General features: G+C 38.3%; 2 protein-coding genes across 10 annotated transcripts in view; one reads left to right on the top strand and one right to left on the bottom strand.

The window, feature by feature from the left end:
• Window positions 1-6,343, bottom strand: part of MYOF (myoferlin) — a 70,692-nt gene extending 64,349 nt beyond the window's left edge. For 6 of the 8 annotated variants that reach the window (XM_065067287.1, XM_065067285.1, XM_065067282.1 and 3 more), the window contains exons 1-2: window positions 6,105-6,332; window positions 86-141 (exon numbers count right to left, since the gene is read on the bottom strand). In XM_065067287.1, the coding sequence (XP_064923359.1) occupies window positions 86-141; window positions 6,105-6,192 (144 nt within the window). In that variant the 5' untranslated portion in view covers window positions 6,193-6,332. Of the gene's footprint in view, window positions 1-85; window positions 142-6,104 lie in introns of all 8 variants that reach the window. The other 2 variants (XR_010473485.1, XM_065067286.1) reach the window with 2 other exon arrangements.
• A 1,630-nt stretch (window positions 6,344-7,973) lies between these two features.
• On the top strand, window positions 7,974-22,528 carry CEP55 (centrosomal protein 55). 2 transcript variants are annotated; one of them, XR_010473486.1, is made up of 10 exons: window positions 7,974-8,150; window positions 8,290-8,482; window positions 10,069-10,353; window positions 13,024-13,089; window positions 13,890-14,031; window positions 16,077-16,384; window positions 18,337-18,408; window positions 19,262-19,387; window positions 20,566-20,832; window positions 21,810-22,528. XR_010473486.1 is itself a non-coding variant. In XM_065067288.1 (9 exons), the coding sequence occupies exons 2-9, from the start codon at window positions 8,300-8,302 to the stop codon at window positions 20,770-20,772; spliced, it is 1,389 nt and encodes a 462-aa protein (XP_064923360.1). In that variant the 5' UTR covers window positions 7,974-8,150; window positions 8,290-8,299; the 3' UTR covers window positions 20,773-22,528. The 2 variants fall into 2 exon arrangements, 1 of the variants encoding a protein (XP_064923360.1); XM_065067288.1 differs by having other exon boundaries at window positions 20,566-22,528.
• Window positions 22,529-22,979: the final 451 nt, after the last annotated feature.

Raw genomic sequence — 22,979 nt, forward strand, 5'->3', positions numbered from 1 at the left:
ATATTCACAACTGTAGAAATTGACTTACCAATTTTACAAGCATTTTGTCTTAAAAAAGAACAAGAATTGATTAAAAAAAATTTACCTCATTCCAAACAGGATTAAGTTCACTATCAATTTTCTTTGTTTTCTTTTTTTCATCTGCAAACACAAAAAAAACCATGATGATTTGGTTTTGCTAAAGCATTACACAAATATCACAATTTTTCCTTTCACTTTTCAAAAGAAAGTTTGAGCTTTAAATCAAATGTTCCAATTCTTTTTGCCTTTTCCAGTAGCTGCACATTTTAAAATCAAGAAGTCCCCTGGGCAATTTTAATATCTGAGGCTTTTTATTCTGTTTTGTTTAACCATAGTTAGACGTATTCCCAAAAAGCAAAATTTGTGTTTATGTTTCTCAACCTTTTATGACCCTTGACTGCAACTTCACTAGTGATGATAGAAGACAGACTAAAAGGCTTAAAGACATCAAACCAACCAGTAACCTCAAAGTGATGAACTTGAGTACTAAAGACAATGTGTTATGCATTTACCACATCCTAGTTACAAAATACTTGCAAGTGTTCAGCTCTGAAATAAAATCACTTGGAAAAAAAAAAAATCTTAAGATATGCATACAGTGTCAGCACTTTCTGCTTTAAATGAGCAAATATTAGCAGAAATATACATGTCTATAAGAGGAAATGCAGTCCTTCCTCAAAAAATTGGTTTCCAGAGGTTATGCACATCACTTCACTAACACTTACTGTAGTCTAAAAATTACAAATTTTCCATACTTCATGGTAAAATTTGCATTTGGTCAACCTACAAATCATGACAGTGTGGGGTGTGGTGTAAATTATATATAGTTTGGAGAATAATACAGTGTTGCAGAGGCCCTGTGCAGGCTCCCCTCAACTATTAAAAATGGAAACAAAATACTGTTTTTACAACAGGTTCAAAGCAAGTAACATGCCATGGCTTATTTTTGCTTTTTGGTAGCACTATATATAGCTCTGACGGAGAACAAATCTTGACACAGCGCTCAGAAGTGCAAAAGCACACCAGCAAACATGCAGCTCTCTAAACAGAAATCGCATACAATAGTGACAGCAAATGAGTATATTTAAGTAGTCAGTAAACTAACTGGCAATCTATCAAATGCTCAGCCACCACAAGAAGGATAAATTTCAGACACACTCTTTGTATGTAAGGACTACTATAAAGGCAACAGCATTTTTATTATTTGCAAGTTACAGCTATACTTTGCCAGGAAAACACTGCAATTGACTGGGAAGCAAGAGTAAAGATTGCTATTTCATCTACCTGCTATTGAAGCAGCAGACTGTGGTGGCTCTTTTTAGTGGACAAGAGGGGGATGTACTGCAAGAAGAAAAACCAGCTTATACTGCAAATTACGAGAACTGACTCACATTTATGTAACAGGAATTGTCTACAATTTATACAGGATATTGACTCACATCGTACCACAAAGGAAAGAGCATTCATAACATACCATGCTGTGGACTCGCATTTTGCGGAACAAAGAGCTAATTAACATGCTAGTAAGAGAAATTGACCTTCATGTTACTTAATAGGAGACAAAGCATTTTCAAAATTGAATATCCCAGAATATGTGGGGTTTGGCACTGGTCCCTCTACAAACAGGAGCTGAAAGTCAGGGAAAAGATGTTCTCAGTGCTGGTGAAAAAAAGAAAAAGTTGCAGTTGTTTGTAAAGGAGGTAGTGAATCACAGACCTGATCCTGAGGGAACTAACGGATAAAAGTCCTGTGATCCCTGCCTAAGCTCATATGTAACTCTGTAAAGTAAGGAAAGCCCTGGCTTGAACAACAGTCGAGACAATTCTTGACAAGGAATAAAATTTTACACTCTGGGATACCTATTTTTATAAATACAAGAGTAAGACTTATGATATCACTAACAATACACATATTCTAATTTACACTGAGAAAAATACTTTTTGTGTTATGCATTTGTGTGAATGCTGGATGAAAAACACTGGGAAACAGCTTACATTGGGATTTAGTGGTAATTTTAGTCAATCTGAGTGTAGCATTCACATTGCTTGAGCATGTACTTTTCATGTATTTTATTCACTTTACTAGACTTTTTGTTACATGTTTTATCATTCTGTTAATGCATTGGTGGTTTAGTTGTTGTGGGTTGTTTTTTTTAACTGTTGGCAAAGAGCTTTCTTCTTCCCACCAAAAGAAATCTCTTTCAAGCAGGGTAAAATGGACTGTCTAGTTATTCCAGGAGATCACATAAGTTCCAGGTCCTCAGGCTGCCTCTTCTACTGGTAATGAATCCAGCTACAGTAGCCAAGACTGTAAACCACATCAGAATAAACTGTAAGATAGGGCCAGTCATTATTTTAAGTTTAGCTCTACCAAGAAATAAGAGTAAGAAATTATAATGGATACAGGTAGAACACTTTGCATACCTGTTTCTTTAAAAACTAATTACAATAACCTTGGTACTGTACAAGAAATAATTATTTCCTTTATTTTGACAGAAACATTATACTATCACATATTGTTTAATATTCTCAAGTGGAAATGAATGCTATAAGAACTTGGTGATAGTCAACAAGATGACAGTCTCCAAAAATAATTCCAGATGAGCTGTTTAAATAAGAACTGCTCCATCATGATAAAGATAATCAGAGTACCACAAAGCAACCACTGGTTACATCTTAAATTTTTTCTTCTATTATACCTAGCTTTTTCATCAATTTCAGCAGGTGGGGAATAGCAGATGCAAACACCTTTAAGAACAGTCTTATGTCTAAGATTCAAGAGAGAATCACATTTCAGTTCGCTAAGTTTCCCATAAAACTTTTGTGAATGAAGAATTAGGATTGCACAGTGGCAGCAACTGCAGGATCAAACAAGCAGACCTCAAAAACCCAGGAAATTAAAGTTAGGGTAATTTAAATCTCTGCAAAACAGAAAATATAGACTTAGTGAATAATTACACTCTAATAATCTTTTCTTTTATACACTGAAATATAAACTAACATAGATACGAACTACTGCAGGCCTGCTGGAAAGCTCTAAGATTAAGCACAAACGGAAAAAGAAATTTTATTCAAGTTGGCCCAACCAAACTGAATGCCATTTCACTTCATTTTTTAATGCATAAAGCTGACTGAGGCAGTCAAAAGGAATGATCAAAGCACTAAACATCCTAGTATTGACTGCATATAGGCAATTTTTGTGTCAGTTTTTACACCCAAAGACAAGAATCTGACACATTTTCCTCCAGTTTGCTATTTCTTACGAACCAAAAGAATTGTACCAGTTTAATCATTACCACTTAGTGCCACTTGAGCAAATGGCAACAGTTTTTAATATTAATTTGACTCATAATTTGTATCAAACAGAGTGACGATGAACTCAGAATTCTGCAGTAACAGCACCCAGTTCAGACAGCAATACTAATTTACTCTGAGGGTGTAGTTCTCTTTGAACAGTGAGCTGTTCTTAAAGCAAATAAAAGTTTCATCCCACTAGACTGAACATAAATGTGTAAAAAAAAAAAAACCCTCTATTTAAGATATCATAACAGAAACAGCTGCCTGTTTCCTCTAGTATGTACCTAATATATGTCACTGTATTAAATGTACTGGCTATAGTCCATAACTAGCTCATTTATACAAATTTGATGAAGTCTGTTCTATACACAGATGAAACTATACTAACATAGGTGTGTTAACATATAAAGTGCTTGCAGACTCACTTATATATTAATAGTTGTAGGATCATGGCCTTTTTCTTCACAGCTGTAAAGGTCTAATCCTGAGAGATACTGTGTGTTTTCATTTAAGTCTTAAAATTACTGAACCTGACATCAGCAAAGGTTATGTAAGTTAAAGCTAAAAAACAAAACACTGTTCAATGAAATCTCAACTTTTGCGGCAATTTTCTGTCAAATGAGCGCTGTTCTCTAAGACTTCTCCAAGAAAACTCCAGATTCAAACAAAAACGTGAAAAGGTACTGCGGGGCTGTGGCCAAAATCCTACAAATGCCTGAGTTTGTCCCAGTCTGGAAAATAAACTCCCAGTTGGGTTTTTTGTGTCCCTCAGGAGCTACAGTGGGTATGGACTACTGTTAAAGACTGCTGCCCGTTGACATAGAGCTTCGCAAAAGTAAGACTGGTTTCCCATCTCTACACACTAACCAGGTATATAGAAAAAAAAATATATCTATAAACAACCAGAAATTCAACATATTTCAGATACGATCCCTACACCCTTGTACCTGGCAACCAGCTACTCCACTTACAAATTAAATCAGAACTGCTCAACAGGTGGCCAAACTCTAAAATTTTCTGCCCCGCCTTGAATCAGTCTGGACAGAAAGCAAAAAAAATCAGATTGTTGTTATGCAGTAAATCCACATAAAAAGAAGTGGCAGGTATAATGAGAAACTAAATATCCTACTAAAAACCGTCACAATTATGAAGTTGTATTTAAGACAATGGTTAAGCATGTTTGTGAACATTAAAACTCCCAGTTATAGCACATAAAGGAATGAGTTTATATGTATCCTTTAATGTCTGTGGTCCAATTCCTGTGTTTGGATAACTGAAAGATTGAGAAACAAACCCAGCAATGCAGGAAAAAATAAACCAGTAACTTATATTTACTAGCTAGGACTGAATTGCATTAGAGCACACAGCTAGAACACAGGATTACAAGGAAGAATTAAACAGACACCTAAGGCATAAAGAAATGAAGGCATAAACCAACTCTGGAGTATGAAACTGCGGGAACAGAGGTAACATAAAAGCAAAACTGTGACAGGAAAGAAAAAGAAGGAGAAGGAAGTGATAAGACCATATGAATGCAAAAGAAGCAGCAGAAAAAATAGAACAAAAAAGAGAAATTACAGTACACCAGTAACAGCACTTTCTGCAAAGCAAATAAAATAATATTTTAATAATTAGGAAGTTCCAAAAGGTGCTGAGCCAGGGTCAATCACTTGTCTGAACACACAGGGGGGTAAAAAAAACCCAAACCCACAACACCTTGAAAAAGAGAAAGAAAGAGAATGATATCACATCTTTCTGACACTGAAATAAAGTACCCCAAAACTTTTTATTTTGGAAGTTAAGATACTGGACTTGCGCTGCTTTGTCCTTTTCCAGCCCCCAGCAAAATGTCAGGATTTCAGATTTGCCTTCTGAAGGTGACAAACCTCTGCAATGATTTTGCATACCTTAAGAAATCTCATTTCCATTTCAATGCACACTTAGGAAACTCAGTCACCAGGAATTAAGATTACCATTTGTCACTGTTTAGCATATTAAATGATCCAAAATTGCTTGGATATTTTTCCACTTTAAAGATAAACCAACACTAGAAATCAAGTTCCTTTAGTCTAGCCAAGTGAGGAAATGATGGCAACAGGTAAAATACACTGAAAAAATACAATTAGCTTTACATGTAAATGTTTTGTCCATCTCCCATATCTGTCTGACAAGCAATGAAAGCATAAAATGTGGTTTCCTTCATAAATCTTTATTTTAAACTAAATAAACTTATCAGGCATTTTAAAGTACAATTCATTAAAAAATAAACAAAAAAACAAAACCAAAACCAAACACCCAAACCACAAACACACAAACAAAAAAACCCCAAACACAAACCAAACACCTTCAGTAATGGTACTGCTGTATTTCAACATGCTGATAATAATACACCAATTTTTATGGTAACTGGTTTAACAGTGAGCTGTGGCTGTGCAAAGCAGTCAAGAAAGGGCAATGATTTTTTCAGATGGCACACAACAAGGTAAACTTCAGTACCAGAACTAGATTTATCTATGCCATTAGATTTGAGTTTTTAAAACCAAGGGTTAAGGCTCTGCAAAAGCTTGTAAAACATGGATCCTGAAACAGAAGCACTGCTGGCCAGAAAAGACCATTGCACTCCACCCAGTTTAAACTTCATTCAGGTAACTCCAGTCTCTAATTAAAAAGGCTTCACTAAAGTTACATCAGATGTAACACGTTTCCTCAGCTTTTAAAATACTTACATAGAGCACTATCCTTCAGAAAAACCTCCTCCCTGAGTACATTTATGACAGTTTTCCTTACCTTTAAAAATAACAGAAACAATAGGATCTGGTTTCCCAAACTTGGTTTTAGGTATATTGGTAGCAGATTCCACAATCACCCGAAGCATTGCTTCCAGTCTTGACTAAACGCTGAATGTTACCAAAGAAATTCAAGGGAAGCCTTAAGTTTCAAACTCCTTAACTTCGGGGCTGAAATGCTAGCAGGAAGAGGAGGCAGGGAATAACTGGTTTACAGTAAAGGTCTATGGGTGGATCTATGACGGACTGGCTACCGAAGGCTATGAAAAAAAAAGTACCTGTAAACTGACACCAAGTTCTGTGTTGCAGAAAAAAGAAAGACCTCTTGCTAGTGAAATCCAGTAACCGAAAGGGCACAGTGTGAAAATTGCACAGATAGCTTTTGTTGCTTTTATTCTTAAGCTGTGTGATACGTCTCATAAGTAACCAAGGCAAGAATAAGCATAAGCAACATGAACATTAAGCACAACTCCAGTACTCCAGATACATCACATCTGCCTGTTGGCATACCTAGGTATTAAATTGCACAGTAGCTTTTATTTCCTGCCTATTAATTTTTAGAACTTCATTGTTTGTTAATGTTTTTAGCTTTCCTCCGTGCCAGGGTATAATCACGAAATACTCAGTTTTCAAAAATAGCTTAAGTGCTCCCCCTTCAGTTGTGCTCTGGAACAACTATGTTCTACACAGAACAAATACTACAGGTTCCACATTTAACACCTTGAATTTTGTAGATCTCTTGAGAAATTTTAAAAATATATATTCATAAGTAAAAATAAAGACAAATTAAGGAAACACTTGCCTAAAATATCCGAAGACCCTCTGTATTGTTTGGAGGCCTACAAATAGTTTGACTTAACGTAATACATGTAGGAGGTTCTACTACAATGAAACGAGGAACTCCATGGTAAGTAAAAAGAACTCCGCTCTCAGCGACCCTGTGTTCAGCTTTACAGCAGTTTTAGCTCAGCTGCAGATCAGATGTAAAAAAAACAAGTGGTGCACAGTAACACTGCAAAATATGTTTTTAAGCAGAGATGAGAGAGGAAGCCAACAAGACAGAGAAAGTGAGTCATATGTGGACAAAGCCTGGTTTTTATATGGTCACATGAGTACTATCCTAGCTTATTACCTTTGAAGCCAAGATGGACATTGATTCCTTTCTAAAACGATCAGATTTTGGGTAGCCAAAGAAGAGGATTTCTAGGGAAGAAAAGGTAATCTAAAGACAACGTGTTCAGGAAGGAATGAGGATAAAGACACAGAAGACACAGCACCCAGAGGACCCAGACTTGGCTGAAGCATCACGACAGGTTGTTCTGCCCTCGTCCACTCCGGACCTGGACGAGTCCCCCAGCGGGTGCACAGCCAGAGCCACAGGCCAGGATTCCTGCGACTAGCAGCCACTGCCCCTTCTGCCCCAACGGCGAGTGAAATAAGCCTGATGGAGGGTGGGGAGAGCCACCTGCTGGGAAGCAATATGAGGGAGCACTCACCTGCCACCAGCTCTCTTTCCACAACTGCCCTTTAACGGCGAAATGGAAATCCCCTCACAGGTAAAATTAATGACGGTCTCGCAAAGGGGAAGCAAACGCTCCTGCAGCCCGCCCAGAAGCGCCGGCCGCCCCTCGGCCCGGCCCCTCGCCTCGCGGCGGCCAGGCGCCAGCACGTGCGCTGGGCAGACAAACGAGGTGAGGAGAAGAAAGGCTCCATGACATTGGCCAGACAGGTCGCGCGGCGCGCACGCCAGCCAATGGAGAGCCTCCTCTCAGACATTACGCGGAGAACTGGGCACGCCCCGACAGCCGCTAACGGCCGCGCAGCTCGCGCCCCTCCAGCCCCGCCCACACCTGCTCGTCTAACTCCCTCTAGCCCGTGTCCTCGCGGAAGCGTTCTTAACCCCTCCCCACCTTTTCTGACCCATCGGAGACGCCGTAGCCCACGCTCCGACTGTGAGGTGGCCCGGGCGGAAGTGACGATCCGGAGCCGCGGGATTCAAACTCCCGGAAGCGGGGCTGGTCCGGCCGGAGCAGCTGCTGCCCGCCGCGTGGGTCCCTCCGTCCCCGGCGCTCCCCCCCCCCGGCGCTCCCCGCGGCCCGGCCCGGCCCGGCCGCCAGCACAGGCCGCGGAGCCCGGTACTGCCGGGTGGCATGGCTGTTCCGTAACGCTACGGCTGTTTTTCGTAGGTGCTTGAAGATGAACTCCAGGACGGCCAAAGGTATAATTACTGGCAAGTGGGGCTTAAAGTCGGGGAGCTCCAGAGCCGAGAGTGATCTCGGGAAGTACAAGCAGGAGAGCTCATCCCTGAGAAAATCGGCGGGGGAAGACGCGGCTGGGACCAGCGGGATGCCCGACCCGGAGAGGAACCGGCTGCTGGAGGTGAGAGCGGGTCTGGGACACCCCGACCGGGCGCGGCCAACGGCACCTGAGCATGCCGCGCTTCGTAAGGGAGGTGCCAGTCTGTTCTCTTAGAACTTAATTTACTTTGATGTTACTGCTGTTTCAGTTTGACACGAGGTCAGACGTGCTAATTAACCCATTAATATCTGTCCTCACGTGTCCAACTGTTTCAAGCAGTGCCAGAGAACTATCTCGAGCATTTCCTGCAAAGAACGTTGTGTTTGCAAACACTTGCCTAAGAACATGCCAAAGAGTTCTGGTAGTTGCTTGAACTAGATTCTCAAGCTTCCGCTGTCATCATTTCACCACGTTATTTTTCCATTACAACCAAAGAGCAGAAACAGGCGCTGCAGTTTCCACACCTTGTAGTCCATTCAAGGTAAATGCGTGGTTGCAGAGAAGGAAGTTCAAGACTCAGTATGTGACCAAGTCTAATGCTGTCAGGCTGCCCAGAAGGACTGTGAACCTTCAAATGGACTCTGTGGGAGGCTACAACTAATGGAGAGCTGGCACACTAACATTTCTGGGCCACTTCTGTTGACAATGAGGTTTTTGACGTGTCTGTGCTACAACAGCAGTTGAGAAGTGCTAATCGAAGTGCCAGCTATGGCGAGACAGCTCATGTACCACTTCTGCTAAATTCCTCAGCGCACTTGCTGCGTCTGGTGGAGTTTGGTGCTTGCTCAGTGTTGATGATTTCATGCTGGGTTCCTAGTTTACGGGTGGAAAACCACAGGCATGCCTAGGTATACGAGGCACTATTTGCTGTCAGTATTTTAATTCTAGTGAGCACTGTGTGGTCTTCAACCACTCCCTATGTGAGGCACTCTAAAATTCTATTTCTTTCAGTTTCTCTGTCATCTTCTAATGACTTTATATCAGCACGTAGGATTTCAACATCAACCTTTCTAATGGAAAATAAATGTTATCATACAGCAGGGCTCTACATAAGCTTCTGTTATCTGAAATGCAGTACTAATGCTATGTAAGAGTTACCTGTGCTGGAGGCTTACTGAAAAGAGAGTGCCTGTTGAAAATATCTAAAACTAAAAGGCTGGATAATTTGGAAAACAAGATCCTTCTCCTGAACACTTGACTGTAACTATTTTGGGACTTCAGTTATTGTCATTTAGTTTGCAAGAAGGCTCTGCTGCTTCTCAAAAGCTACTAAATATGTGAACCAATACTAGTAAATGTATCGTCAGCCCCTTCACTGGAAGTGTCCAAGAGTTCTGGTACTGCTTGTGTTTTAAGGTTCATCTGTTGTAGTGATCTGTGTTCATGTACAAAACTGAGTACCTACCAAGTCTGTGAAACTTAATTCTTTGCATTCTTAACATGTTTCATCTACTTCAGACTGTTTTTACTATCACTTGAAATATTTCAGATCATCACTGTACTATTGTCTGTTTTGAGTAAAAAGTAATATTCTCAGCTAATTAAAGGCTAAAAGAGAACCTTTTAAAGTGAGTATCTTGTCAAACTCTTGTAAGCTTGCTGATGCGTTTATTGCATAGACTGGTACTTATTCATTTGTGTTATCACTTTTAATCTGTTTCATTTAGAAAATACTTTCCCTTGAAAAAGAAAAAGAAAAACACAAACATCTTCTTGGAGAGAAGGACAAAGAAATCCAAAACCTGAAAGACAAGCTTAAATCTAAAAACAAGAATAGTGAAGTCTCCTTGTTACAAAGTCAACTAGAGGAAAAGAAAAAGGAAGCAGAAAGGAGAGAACAGTTACTTCATTCCCTATCGGAAGAAATGAACCGGTTAAAATGTAATCTGTCTGCTGTTACTGCAAAATGTTCTGAGCTTGAAAACAGAGGCAGTACTACTCAAGCATCCCAGGTAAGTGCTGAAGAAACACTGTAATGGCATATTCCAAGTCTAACCTGTTTATACCCACTTAGCACTGATATCTGTTACAAAAAAAAAAAGGATGGATTTTTAAACTTACTACAAGTTGCATTGCATGCTGAAATATTCTTGTATGAAGAGAGATGGTACCCAGATTGAATGCTAAATAAAGAACAGTCAGGGAGCACGACTTCAGGCAACGCAGCTGGGGAGGGCATTCTCTAACGCTGTACTGCAAGGTCCCTTTTGCAATCTCAGACGTAGGTGATGTGATACTATGTGTAATGGTCCACTGTTGCTTATGCAGATATTATGCCCTTCTCAGTTTGTATGCTCAGTGACTAAATAGACTGAGAAGGCAACAGTAAGAAACCTAGGGCGCTAACAAAGACAAACCAAGCTCTTCACCTAATTCAGCTTCAGTCACAAGCTCATTGGTGATGTCAAGATTGGAGGAGACCGAGTTACTCCTCTCATTTAAAATAGTTAATAGGTTCGGTGCCATGTACGTGGCTGCTTTTGTAAGTGCATTTAGATTTCTGCAGTTGTTTTTTCCACCCCTGACTGTTCTTATGTTCCGTGGAAAACGCAGTAGTATCTCAAGAAGAGGCCCAGGGAAGTTGGTGCCTCAAAGAGGCGTCTTTAAGCCTTTTCCAGCTCTTCACCTGTAGATGGTGCTGGTTCCCCATGTGCTACAAGGAAGTCGAGTAATTTCTAGAAATCCAGCTTTAGCCAAATCGTTAGCAAAATAACTTAATCTACTAACTTTTAATGATAATACGTATAAGTATCACTTATGATAATGCATATCTTGGAAATATCACTTTAAATGAAATGTGTTTATTTTCAGTTTCAAGAGACTTTGAACTTTGTTAGAGAACTTAAAATGTATGTTAATTCAACAGATTTCTACAATAACTTTGTTAATGAACTACCAAAATACTTTCTTTTAAATGTTTTACTGATTTATCAATGGAGAATGACAAAATTTGACTGATGTTTTGACTGGATGTCTTGGAAAACTTGAAAACAAGCCTAGCAATGCTCCTTGAAACTGCCAGGTGTCGTATGAGCAGCAGGTACACTCTGAAACAGAAACAACAATTGTGTGACTGTTTTGAGAAAGTTTTCACTGAGACAGATTTCTAATGTTTATAGAAATAGGAATATGAGCAGTTGTAGTGTCTCTAAATCCTATTTTTATTAGGAAGAGCTAAAGTTTAATGATTGCACTCAAAGATCTCCTTATATTTTTTCAACTATAAAGCTGGTTCTAAATCATGTTCCAAAAAACACAGGAAAACTTTGGAAAAATGTAGCTTGGGTTTGGTTAATCTACCTTTTTATTTCCTTAAAGGTCCCTGTTGTGGTTTAGCCCAGCAGGCAACTAAGCAGCACACAGCCAGTCACTTACTTCCCTCCCAGTGGGATGGGGAAGAGAATTGCAAAAAAGTAAAACTCGGGGTTTCAGATAAAGACAGTTTAACTGGACAGAAGAGGAAGGGGAAACAATAATACAGCTAAAATAATGTACAAAACTAGTGATGTGCAGTGTGAGTGCTCACCACCTGCTGACCGATGCCCTGCCAGTCCCTGAGCAGCAGCTGACACTCCTGGGGCCAATTCCCCCATTTTTTTTGTCCAGCATGATGTCATATGGTATGGAACAGCTCTTTGGCCAGTTGGGGTCAGCTGTCCTGGCTGTGTCCCCTCCCAGCTTCTTGTGCACCGTCAGCCTCCTCCTTGGTGGGGCAGTATGAGAAGCTGAAAAATCCTTGTTTGGTGTAAGCACCGCTCAGCAACAACTAAAACATCAGTGTGTTATCAACATTGTTCTCATCTTAAATCCAAAACACAGCACAATTCTATCTCAGCTGAAACCAGGACATATATCTACACAATTTCAAAAAGCTTTCTGTCATGCAGTGAATAAACATGTCACATTCTGAAAGAAGTACAACTGTTTAACTGCTGTTTAGTTTTAGATAGGTCTAGAGAACTGAGTCATGCTTTAAGCACCCTACTGTGGATCACGTCTCAGAAAAAGTCAGTATGTTCTTATGGTTCCAGTCAGGCTTGCACAGTTTCCCAGATGTCTGTAATCCTTCTGTTATCCCAATGAAGTTGTCAAGGTCTCTGTCTTTCTCCAACAACTCCAACAGGTCTAATATTGTCAAACATATGAGGATACAAAATAGAACAAATGTCTTTTTGTGTGTGTTTAAATAATATCATTAATATCTTCATTTTTCAGAAACTCTCCTGTACCCTCCAGGTCTTCCAAGATAGCAGTTCAGCAGAAGACATAATGCATTCTTCTTCAGAAATGTTTTAATGAAACAATGAGTTGCAGAGTTATAAAAGAAATTAAATGTATACATTTGTCCTGGATCTTCCAGGAGATTTTATTTTAAATCTTTGAAATAATTTTTTATACAACTTAGATCCTTTTTTTTCAAAAAAAACCCAAACAAAACAAAAAACCACCAACAACAAAAACCAACTATAAAGATTTTTAAACACAAAAAGCACTTGTATGCATCTGTTTTCCTTTTTAAAAATATTCTTATGCTATTTAGGTGAGATTAATACTTACACAGGACTAGCTTTATTGTTTCAGCCATCTATTTTAAAGAACACTAACATATTCTTTGTCTGCAGGATGCTGTAACAAACAGCACTGGATCAATGACTAATCTTTATGAAGTTGAAAAACAACTGAAAGATGTAAGTTTCATGTACAACATTGCAAGTATAAATCATCTGTATTGAGATGCATAAGAATGTAAATTATCACCATATATATATTTTTGAGTAGTATGGGACCTCTGATGGTATGTTTCCCTCTAAAATATAATATCTAAAATGACTTTATGACAAGACAATAATTAAAATTTTTTGAGTTCTTGCAAAAAAAAAAAAAATCTGCAACAATATTTCCTTTTTCTTAATAAAAAACCTTGCTTGAAACATCAGAAGAAAGTGGTTGCTGACAAAACAGAAGCCCCAGGTAACTTGGTCTGTTCTCAGTGCTGACACTGCCTGGGATAGCATGAAGTTGGATTAGAAACCTTCTGAGGTCCCTTCCCAACTTAATTCTATGATCCAATTGGATGTATAATCCATTTCCTTGTTCTTACAAGCTTTAAGTTGCAATGATACAGTTTTAGTTTATTCAATTTTCAAAATTTTATTTTATATTTAATTTTATATTTGAGACTGAAAGGTTAATTCTTCATACTCTGGGCATGACTCGTGAAAGCCTTTAAGTCATTTTCCCATTCCAAGAAATCAGCCAGTCTGTGTTTAATATTGCTCCAAGTTTAACTTATGCTGAACAACCTGACTTCTCTTTCCAAATGAAGATGTTTATTGCACAGAGGTTACTACAATTTGCAGCAGAACTAGCTAGCTTATCTTTAAACTGTATTATATATAACTTCTAACATTTTAAGATGACTAACACTTTTAAAATATATTAAATTACCTAAGGCTTTTTTGTTGTTCTTTTGTTCCTTTTCCTGAAGGCTCTTGAGAAAAACCAACAGTGGCTATTGTATGACCAGCAACGTGAAGCATACGTCAGGGGGCTGCTTGGAAGAATCTTTGAACTTGAACAGAAGTCAGAAACAGTTAGCCAACAAGAATCCAAAGAATTCAGTTCAGAAGGTATCAACGTTATTTTTTCCCACAAGTGACCCAAACTAGAATTGTCTATAGAATAAGTTTTCTGAAAACAAATTATAGCACAATTAAACAAAATCAAGACTGACTTCCCAGCATTTTGGTTTCTTAATGGTAAAACTTAGTTAACTAAAATTTCTTTGCTTCCTGTTATCCAGCTATCTTACTTGACTGACAGTATTTAATATTCTTATCTACTTCAAAGCTGTTTCTTAACAGCCTTAACACTCTATTAGCAACCTCTCTGTTTGCAGAAAGCATTGAGGAAAACACACATGTGTCTCCCATCCTTCAAAGTACACATTCAGCCTGTATAATGGAAGCATTAGGGATTTATTAGCTAGGCGTGGATCTGGGGTATCATATTTTTTTTAAAATAAATATTATAAAAATGACTCAAGACTGCCACATTCTTTACTCACCTGAATAGTTCTTACAGGGCATGAAAACCTGTGGTAGGTTATGGCACCTATCCAAAAAAACAGTGTTTCACAATATGGATCTGGCCACCTCTAGCTCACTCGTGTGCTATGTAGTTCCTCAATAATGGGCACCCTTTCAGTCCTCTGCATTCAGACCCACTTGTGCTTGACCAGCATGTGGAATAAAATTAAAACCATGTTGAACAGAGGAACCAGAAGGAGCCAACTTGCTATTCTTAGTATCAAATTATTAGCTTCATATATGCTGCAACTGACCTTGCAAGGTAAATTCACTAAATAGAACTAGCATCATCTGGAGCTAAGAGTATGCCCACTGATATGTACCAGTTAGTAATTCATGTGCAGTGGTTTGGTTTCTGTATTACTGCTTCAATCTTTATGGAAAACAGTAAAATATCATAATCTTGTTTTGCTGCTGCTTAGAAATCTATGAAAAGCATTTTAGAGGGAGGCAGACTAAGGTAGCTCACCAGAAAATGTAACTCAGAGTTACTGCCACTAAAGCTTTGTCATCAGGAGACTAGGAGTAAGGGTATAAGAAAGTTCCCCTCTTCAAGCAGCTACACGCGGGCAGAGACCCAAGTTTCTCAGAACCAATCTGTACAGGGTGCAAGTAGATATGACAACTTTTTCCAAGGAAAATCTTTGGTATTGCTCTGAAGATCTTGCCACCCTATAAGGGAGTATTGCTAACCAGACGGTAAGGCTTAGCTCATAGTTGAGGGGAGGGAGAACAGTCAAGAAACTTTCCCTAGTAAATTACACTTTGAAGAACGAGGGGAGCTTTCAATAGGACATGTATCAAAGTCAAGAAACTTACAGTGCCCAAAATCAGCAAAGCCTGGGAAATTCCGCATTCCTTGTTGTGCTTTCAGGTATATTTTGTATTACTACTGAATTTCTATAGACTGCCTACTTTTATTTTCCTACTTATTAAACTTTTCTTGGGTTGACAAGCAGAAATTTCTCAAACTCTGGTTTAAGTAACAGTCACTAGCCAAAAAGCAGGCATTTCTTATCAAAAATACTATCCTAGTTCCTTTTATTTGCAGTTTAGAAGTAAATGATGGTGTATAATTTGAAGAAGATGGTCTGGCTTTGGTCAAAAAGGGTGAAGTAAAGCCTGTCTAGTCCCCAGGGTATCTCTGGGGAGTGAGTAGTACCAGACCCTTGGCTAAGGAGCCTAAATCTGGAAGTGAGCATCAATTCAGTGTCTTTGGGCCTCAATTCCCATGCATGAGGCCATACAAGACCTATGTGTGGGTCATGGAGCTTGTGTAGTCAGGGCAAAGGATCTACTGTTGCTGTAAGGGATAGTGAAAGAAGTGGCTGTAGCACAGAATACACAAGCCAAGTTGCAGTTTTTCAGTAACTATACAGGGAAGGAGACTTTACTGCATTAGAAGTATTGAAAGCTGTTTTGCTTGAAGTTTGGTGCCAATCTGAGCTGTGTAACAGTCTAGAATGTCCATTTCTATCAATATGTCTTAAAATATCATCAAGGATTTGGTGTTCTGATTTTTAAGTGTGATTTTTTTTTTTCTTCCCCTCCCTCATTATTATCTCAATTATTTCTGACTCATTAAGATCATCTACAGGAGGAAAAGCAAAAATATGACCAGCTGTTACTAAGCGCTAAGAGTGATCTTGAGGCTGAAAGACGCACTATAACTCAGCTGAGATCTGAACTCAACGAATTCAAAAATAAATATGAAGAAACACAACGAGAAATATTGAGTTTAAATGCCTTATTGCAGTCACAACAGAGTGCTGAAATGAAGACTCTAGAAAATGAAATTAAAGGAGAGAAAGTGCAGAGACTAAAACAAGAAAATGAAACTATTAAAGGACAGCTCAGAGAGGAAAAGAAAAAGTCTGAAGATCTTGTATGTCAGGTAAGTGGATGCATTTGGAGATTTAAGATCATTAGCAAACAATCATCAATTACTTCCTCTAACTTTTTATGTACATCTAGACTCCTGTCCTTGTGCTTAAAATTAAATTCTTTCTTTAAGATACTGGTTTGAATCAAAATCCAAACTTCTGTGAAATTTTCTTGCTTAAACAAGGAACGTATTTGTTCATGTATTGCCCTGGTCTTGTGGGACACAAGAGGGAGAAGTGAGAGAATTGATTCTGATTTAGTTCATCTTCCAGGTTAATAGTAAATGAGAACAGGAAAGGTTAAAATTCAAGTCCATACAGGCTATTTTATCCTGTGGTCCTAACTATAGAATATCACTGACATTTGCTGTCACCTGGTTGCCACAAATACACATGTGGGTTTGCAGTTTCACACTTACTGGGTAAGCAGCTGTGTCCCTGGATCAGTGTCCCCAGCCACCCATCCACCCATCGTGGCTGTGCACCTTGGGGGTGCGGTGTTTGTTCTTCCATTCAGATGAATTCCTGCATTTGGGTCTCTGTGTGATGCCATGGATAAGAACTGTGCAGGCACACCTGAGTACCAGAAAGCAATGGCCAGAGAAGCAAGGGAAGGGATGGAACTGAAGATGTCTTGAATACTGCTATGGTAGAAACCACAGAGAAGAGTTCTGTAATTCCCTGTAAAGCCTAAAAGTGCCTGTTGGGCAGGCTTTTCAATATGTGTGGTTCACACTATTGCCAGATCTGTTCTGTTGTTTTGTGTCAGATTCTAATGGTTTGCAGGGCTTGCCTGTCTCCCAAAGAGCACCGTGATGACTTCAGTGAAATAATTCTGTTCATATGAGAAGTTCTTAATTCTTCCTTCCTTCTTTTTTTGAACACAATGACTTTAACCACTCTGGCTGATCAGAAGCGGGGGGAAGACACATGTTATATGTTTGTATTTAAAAATATTCAGCGCTTACCTCCTTCTGCTTGGGATGCTCATGAGGACTTTGTAACTTCCCCTACATGGAGAGTTACAGTGGTGTCTTGGAATATTCCTATCAGCACAGTGATGCTAACAAACAAACCTGTTGTTGCTGCTGCTTCTAAAATCATGACCACATATCTCCTGAAGAAAAAATGGAAAGTCCTCCTCGGAGGACTGTCCTCAGGGCATCCAAATAAGATAGACTTGCTACTTAGAGAAGTTCCTTCTCCATAACAAAGCGAAACAGAACTGAAATTTGAAATGTGAGAATAAAACTTACTAGGCACCAAAGTAGGCTAAAACCAGAACAGTTTAGCTCTAACCACAGGCTGGTTCTCACTGGTCAATAATGATTAAAAGGTGTTGAGTTTTTTGTTCGGTGGTTGTTTTGTTTTGTTTTTTCTTTGTTTTCCAGCAGAACATCATCATTGACTACAAAAGTTGCTACATACTGATAATGGAGGATATTTTTATTTTTATTTTTTTTTACATTTTCTTAATCCATTATACTATAATACCTAGAGTCTTAAACTTCTTACATTAAAAAAAAAAAAAAGTTGCATTGCTTGTTTCTTAATGTCATGGCATGTTAGTGCAAACATAGATTTTGTGTGTATATTTTTGTCTGCATCCAAGCCTAGGAAAGTTCAGGGAGGTTTTTTGTGTCATGTTTGTGGTTTTTTTGTGTGTGTGGTTTTTGTTGGTTGGTTGGTGTTTTGTTTTGTGTGGGTTGTTTTTTTGTTTTGTTTTTGAACTTTAACATCATCCTGCATTCCCCCTACTCAAAACGGTGATAATGTTTCCCTGGGGTTTCCTCCCAAAGAATTAGGTATATTTGAATTGGGTTTGGCTGTTGTGTAACAGGTGTTCATCTTTCTGTTGGTGCTGGAATACAAAGGTTTACTTCTGTCCCTTGTTAGATTCATTATTTAAGCTTATTAACTGTTGCATATGGAAGTTCTTTCTAAATGCTTTTCTGCCTTGCAGGTGCAACTTCTTAGTAAATCATTACTCAAACAGCAGGAGGAACACAGCAGGATAGCTTTGTTGGAACAACAGGTACCAAATTATATTCAAGACACTGCTGCTTAATCTGCATTATGCATAAAGGCTTTCTAGACTTTTCAAGTTTAAGAATGAGTAGTATATTGAATCAAGTAATGAGATGTGAATATTCAACTGTGAGTAATTTCTTAATGGTTCTAAAAATTTTGCCACATCTGTCGAGGAAAATCTGTAACCTTTTACAGATAAGGTGTGATCAAACCTAATGTTATTTTCTCCACAATCACTTATTCAACTGTGTAGCCTCAGACTAGGTATGGGAAACATCCTAAAACAAATCAGCTCCTTGAAGTTTTGTAATATACTCTTGATAAAGTTACATAAAGTATTGCATTGCCCTCTTTTCCATCTTCTTTATTTTTTCTAATTACATTCTTACAGATCTAATGGATATTATTGGAAAAAAACCCACATTTTTTGCTAAGCTTGTGTGTACACTGTTACCCATAGTTTCTGCCCAAATTGTCTGGCTACAAGAAAGATCCTGGAGAAGAAACCGGCTTTTTTGATGAGAACTTGCACTAAATGCTTTTCTACAGAATACTTGAAGATTGCAGGACAGCTTGAAACATTCTCCAACCAAAATAATTTTAAACTCTACCTTTAGTAATGGAGAAGAATTTTGAAGAATTTTATAATTAGGCATATATGAATTTCACTGTAATGAAAGCAACAAGTGATGATTGTTGTTGTTGTTTTTAATCCTATTGTAAGATATTATAGCAGAGTAAAACTTTATTCAAATATATAGAGGTGAAACACCTCTCTCTCTCCCTCCCTTTCACCCTCGTAATTTCTTAATAATCCTCACTTAAATTCTTTAATTTTCACTTTGGGGGGTTGCCAGATCCAAATACGCACCACAGACTTTGAGAATGAAAAGCTTGATCGCCAGAACTTGCAACATCAGTTAAACAAAGTCCTTAAGGAGCTGCGCAAGGCCAGGGAGCAAATAAGCCGTCTGGAACCTCTGGTATGTACTGAATAACTTGCAGGTAAATTTAGTCCGAGATTTTGCATCAATGTACATCTCTTCACTTTGAGATCTTATTTCAAGCATAGTGAGTCTTCTGTTAACATCATCAGATAATCGCTGTAGGCACTTAAATCTTGACTTAATCCTTCCCAACAAATTCCTCCAGTAAGTATTAAGCAAGCCATTCATCATCTGTCTTGCTCTATCGTATCTATGCATTTTGACTGTTGGTGCTTCTGAACTCTGCAATAAGGTATCTTGTAAGATTAGGTGACAGCTGAATGAGATTGTCAAAACTGCATTTCTGGACTGACTTAAATGAGATTCAAAACAGAAACTGGATACTTGTCTTTCATTAGATCAAGCCTGTGGCTGCTGCGTTTCTTTTACAGAGAAATGCAAAAGCTCCTAACAAGTTACAGATGACAGGAACTCTTCCGTGACTCTGCCAGACTGCTCTCCCTCTTAGTTATACGCAACTTGGAAGTATTTTCTCAAATGATGAAGAGAATGGAATGAATTCTGAGATGCTGATGTTCTTTGTTCATGTGTTGCCCTGGGAGAGCCTTGCTTGCTAGGACTGCAGTTGGTGCTGCTGCCAGGGGAGGCCACTAGAAAATCTCCTGTTTCCTGGGAGTAGAGCAGAAATTGGGGCAGAGCAGGGAACTTTCAGCTTTGAGTTTCTGTGTGCTAAGAAGCTGGAGGAGTAGCTGGCAAATAGACAACTGGATGCCTTTTACAGTTAGGGACAGCCTTCACACACAGAATCTTCATGCATGGGATCAGGAGAGAAAATTATGGCAGGGCATGTGGGAACGTAACTAGGCAGCATCCTACGTAGAGAGGACTGAGGCATCATTTCTTAAGGAAAAAAGTGAATGGCTAGGAAGACAGCTGGGGCAGGATTCCCTGTCCCACACTGTGGGAAACCTGTCCTAAGTAGCCTGCCAAAAAGCTACCTGCAATCTACTTTAAATGTGATGCTAGAATTGTACAACAGGCACTCTGTTATTAAGATGAATAGCACAACTGCACTTAGCCGTCTTTAACACTCTATCCTTAGGGCTATAACACACAGAAAGCTTGCGTGCCATCAAACCTTGAAAGTATTTTCCTGCAGTATTTGATCAGTGCATACATGCCCCAATCTTACACTAAAGCTTCTCCTTTTCCAGAAACTCCAGGTATCTGGATGTATCGAATCACAAGAAGATTTGCAAGCTGTGTTTGAAGAGAAGCTGACCACATATGACAGAAGTCCTCCCCTGAAACATTCAAGCCTTCTTGATGAAAGTTTTCTCGAGTGTCCCAAATGTCAAATGCAGTATCCAACAAGCCAGCACAGAAAATTAGTAGCACACATTGACTATTGTACAGCCTGAGTTCCAAATGGACTTACTCTATTTGCTTTATACACATTGCCAATATGCTCTTCTACAAAGGTAAAAGATCTTTTTAAAGCTTGTTTCTTAAGGTTGTATGAAGGACTGGTAGTTTTGTAATTCAGTTCCACAAAAATGTTACAGTAATCTTTTCAGCCTCAAATATTTTACCTGACGTTTTTGCAAGAAACAGGTTTGGTTGCAAATGGAAAGATTTTTAGAACTAGGAATATCTTAAAATAGTAAACTACTGACTTTTTTGCACTATTAAAAATGAGAACAGTGAAAGCACACCTATTGTGTCAGACTTTATTTTAACGTTTGGCATATCCAGTTTCTGTTCGGTGAATCCTGATGATTGTGCTTGTACCTTAACTGACAGTAATAGCTGCAAAAGATTTTTGGCCCTAGTTGGTGTACTATATATATTTATATATACATGATGTGTGTATATGTATAGTGTGTATAGCATATATATATATATGTATCACATACATGTTTAATGTATCACCATCTTGATACATTAAAACTCAGGAGGCTCATATTAAAAGGTCTTTGTTGGTTTAGATACATGTTGAAAACATAAATCATAAGTCGCTTGTTTTCCCGAACCACAGTCAGGGTGACTTGGAGCTCATATAAAAATGCTGACCAAGGTTTAAGGTCTTCTCAGAAAAACGTCATTTAGAACACAAATTTCCTAGCAAATACAAACTTCCTTGGTACTGAAAAAAGCTTGCATTGCAGACAATGTCAGAGACCATTTTCAAGTTTGCATATAGAATTATGCTGAAGAAAACTTGCTTGCACTTCTGTATTTTAGGGGTTTAAGGTGAGAAATGTCAGTTATTCAGTGTTACATTTGACAAATAGCCCAGCTTAAAAGTGCAGTTTTTAATAAATTGCTCTGTGGATTTGAAGTGTCACAGTATTTCAGTATTTCCAGAAAAGAAGATAGCAATAAAGTCTTGCAACAAATTAGAAACTGGCAAAAAAATGCCTTATAGATTTGTAATGACAGCGCTATTTTCCTCCAGTGCCTGTTGTAACCTCGAATCTGTTGCTAGCGTTTTGTTCCTTGCACCTGCAGTGAAGTCCAACAAGCAGTTCCTTCTACAAAAGTTACTAAAGTGAGGACATTTTACAAAGATACACTAGGTAAGATAAACTTGTAAAAGAAGCAAATTTATAATTTGCTGAGGACAGTGAAATACCCAAGGTCTATCTTTCTCTGGTATACTGATTCTGATAGCTAACTAATATCATGCTTTGCTGTAAAACTGCATGCATTTATCTCATAATGTTCACCCTAATTTCTGATGGTTAAATGTTATTCTTAAATATGAGGGTGTTTTCCAAGTTGATTTCAATAACTTATAATACCAAGTGATGTTGTTATTGATTTAAATCCAGTGTTTGTGAGACAAAAAATGTTAAATGCTATTGTCTTTATATCTGAATTATCTTTGCCAAATGTATTGTATTAACCACTATCAATGTTTCAGTTTCACTGACAAGGTCTCAGGCTAATTTTTGTGTTTGACAATTTGCTTGGTTGTAGCAACAGGTTTTTTGACCAAAGATGAACTAAGAAGTAAAACAGAAATTGTGCTTTAGAATATCAAGGTTTTGCTGTGATGGAAATTGCCTTAACTTCATGTCTTTTTAAGCACCTTTTAAATTCAGGATAATAACTATGCTTTTCATTGCAGCCTAATAATTTTAATCTCTAATTAAACTACTTTTGGAAGTTTAAGTTGGTTTTCTTTTAACAACATGTTAATCAGCTAGTATTCTATCCCCAGTTGCATACTTGGCATAGTTTCCGCAAAAGGAAATTCTGATCTTTTATGTATTATAGATGAAATAAGTTTTCCTACTAGAGGTCAGCAGTCTTCTCTTCAGTAGTTTTGAGGCTTTCTTAAATTAGCATAAAACACTTTCTCATTAGAAGCTGGTACTGTAGAGGAACACTCTTAATAATGTGATAACCTTTAAAAAGTTTTGTTTGTTCCAGCACCTCTTCTGACCTCTAACAGTGCATTTAGTCCTGTTTGCTCAGTGCTACACCTAAGCACAAAAAAAGTTACTGATAACTACAACACTGATGTTGTGGTATATATGTTTAAAAATACCCAAATAACATTCTAGTGCAACAAAAGACCTATCCTGAAGGCAGAACCACAAATATTATTGTCATAACTTGC

The sequence above is a fragment of the Columba livia genome, chromosome 6, assembly GCF_036013475.1.
Source record: "Columba livia isolate bColLiv1 breed racing homer chromosome 6, bColLiv1.pat.W.v2, whole genome shotgun sequence".
Classification (NCBI taxonomy): Eukaryota; Metazoa; Chordata; class Aves; order Columbiformes; family Columbidae; genus Columba; species Columba livia.

Excerpts from the sequence above, each read along its gene's own strand:
- CEP55 (XM_065067288.1), top strand. The coding sequence starts at position 8,300 with ATGAACTCCAGGACGGCCAAAGGTATAATTACTGGCAAGTGGGGCTTA. Across the intron at positions 8,483-10,068 it reads AGAGGAACCGGCTGCTGGAG|AAAATACTTTCCCTTGAAAA; the intron begins GTGAGAGCGGGT and ends TGTTTCATTTAG. Across the intron at positions 10,354-13,023 it reads GTACTACTCAAGCATCCCAG|GATGCTGTAACAAACAGCAC; the intron begins GTAAGTGCTGAA and ends CTTTGTCTGCAG.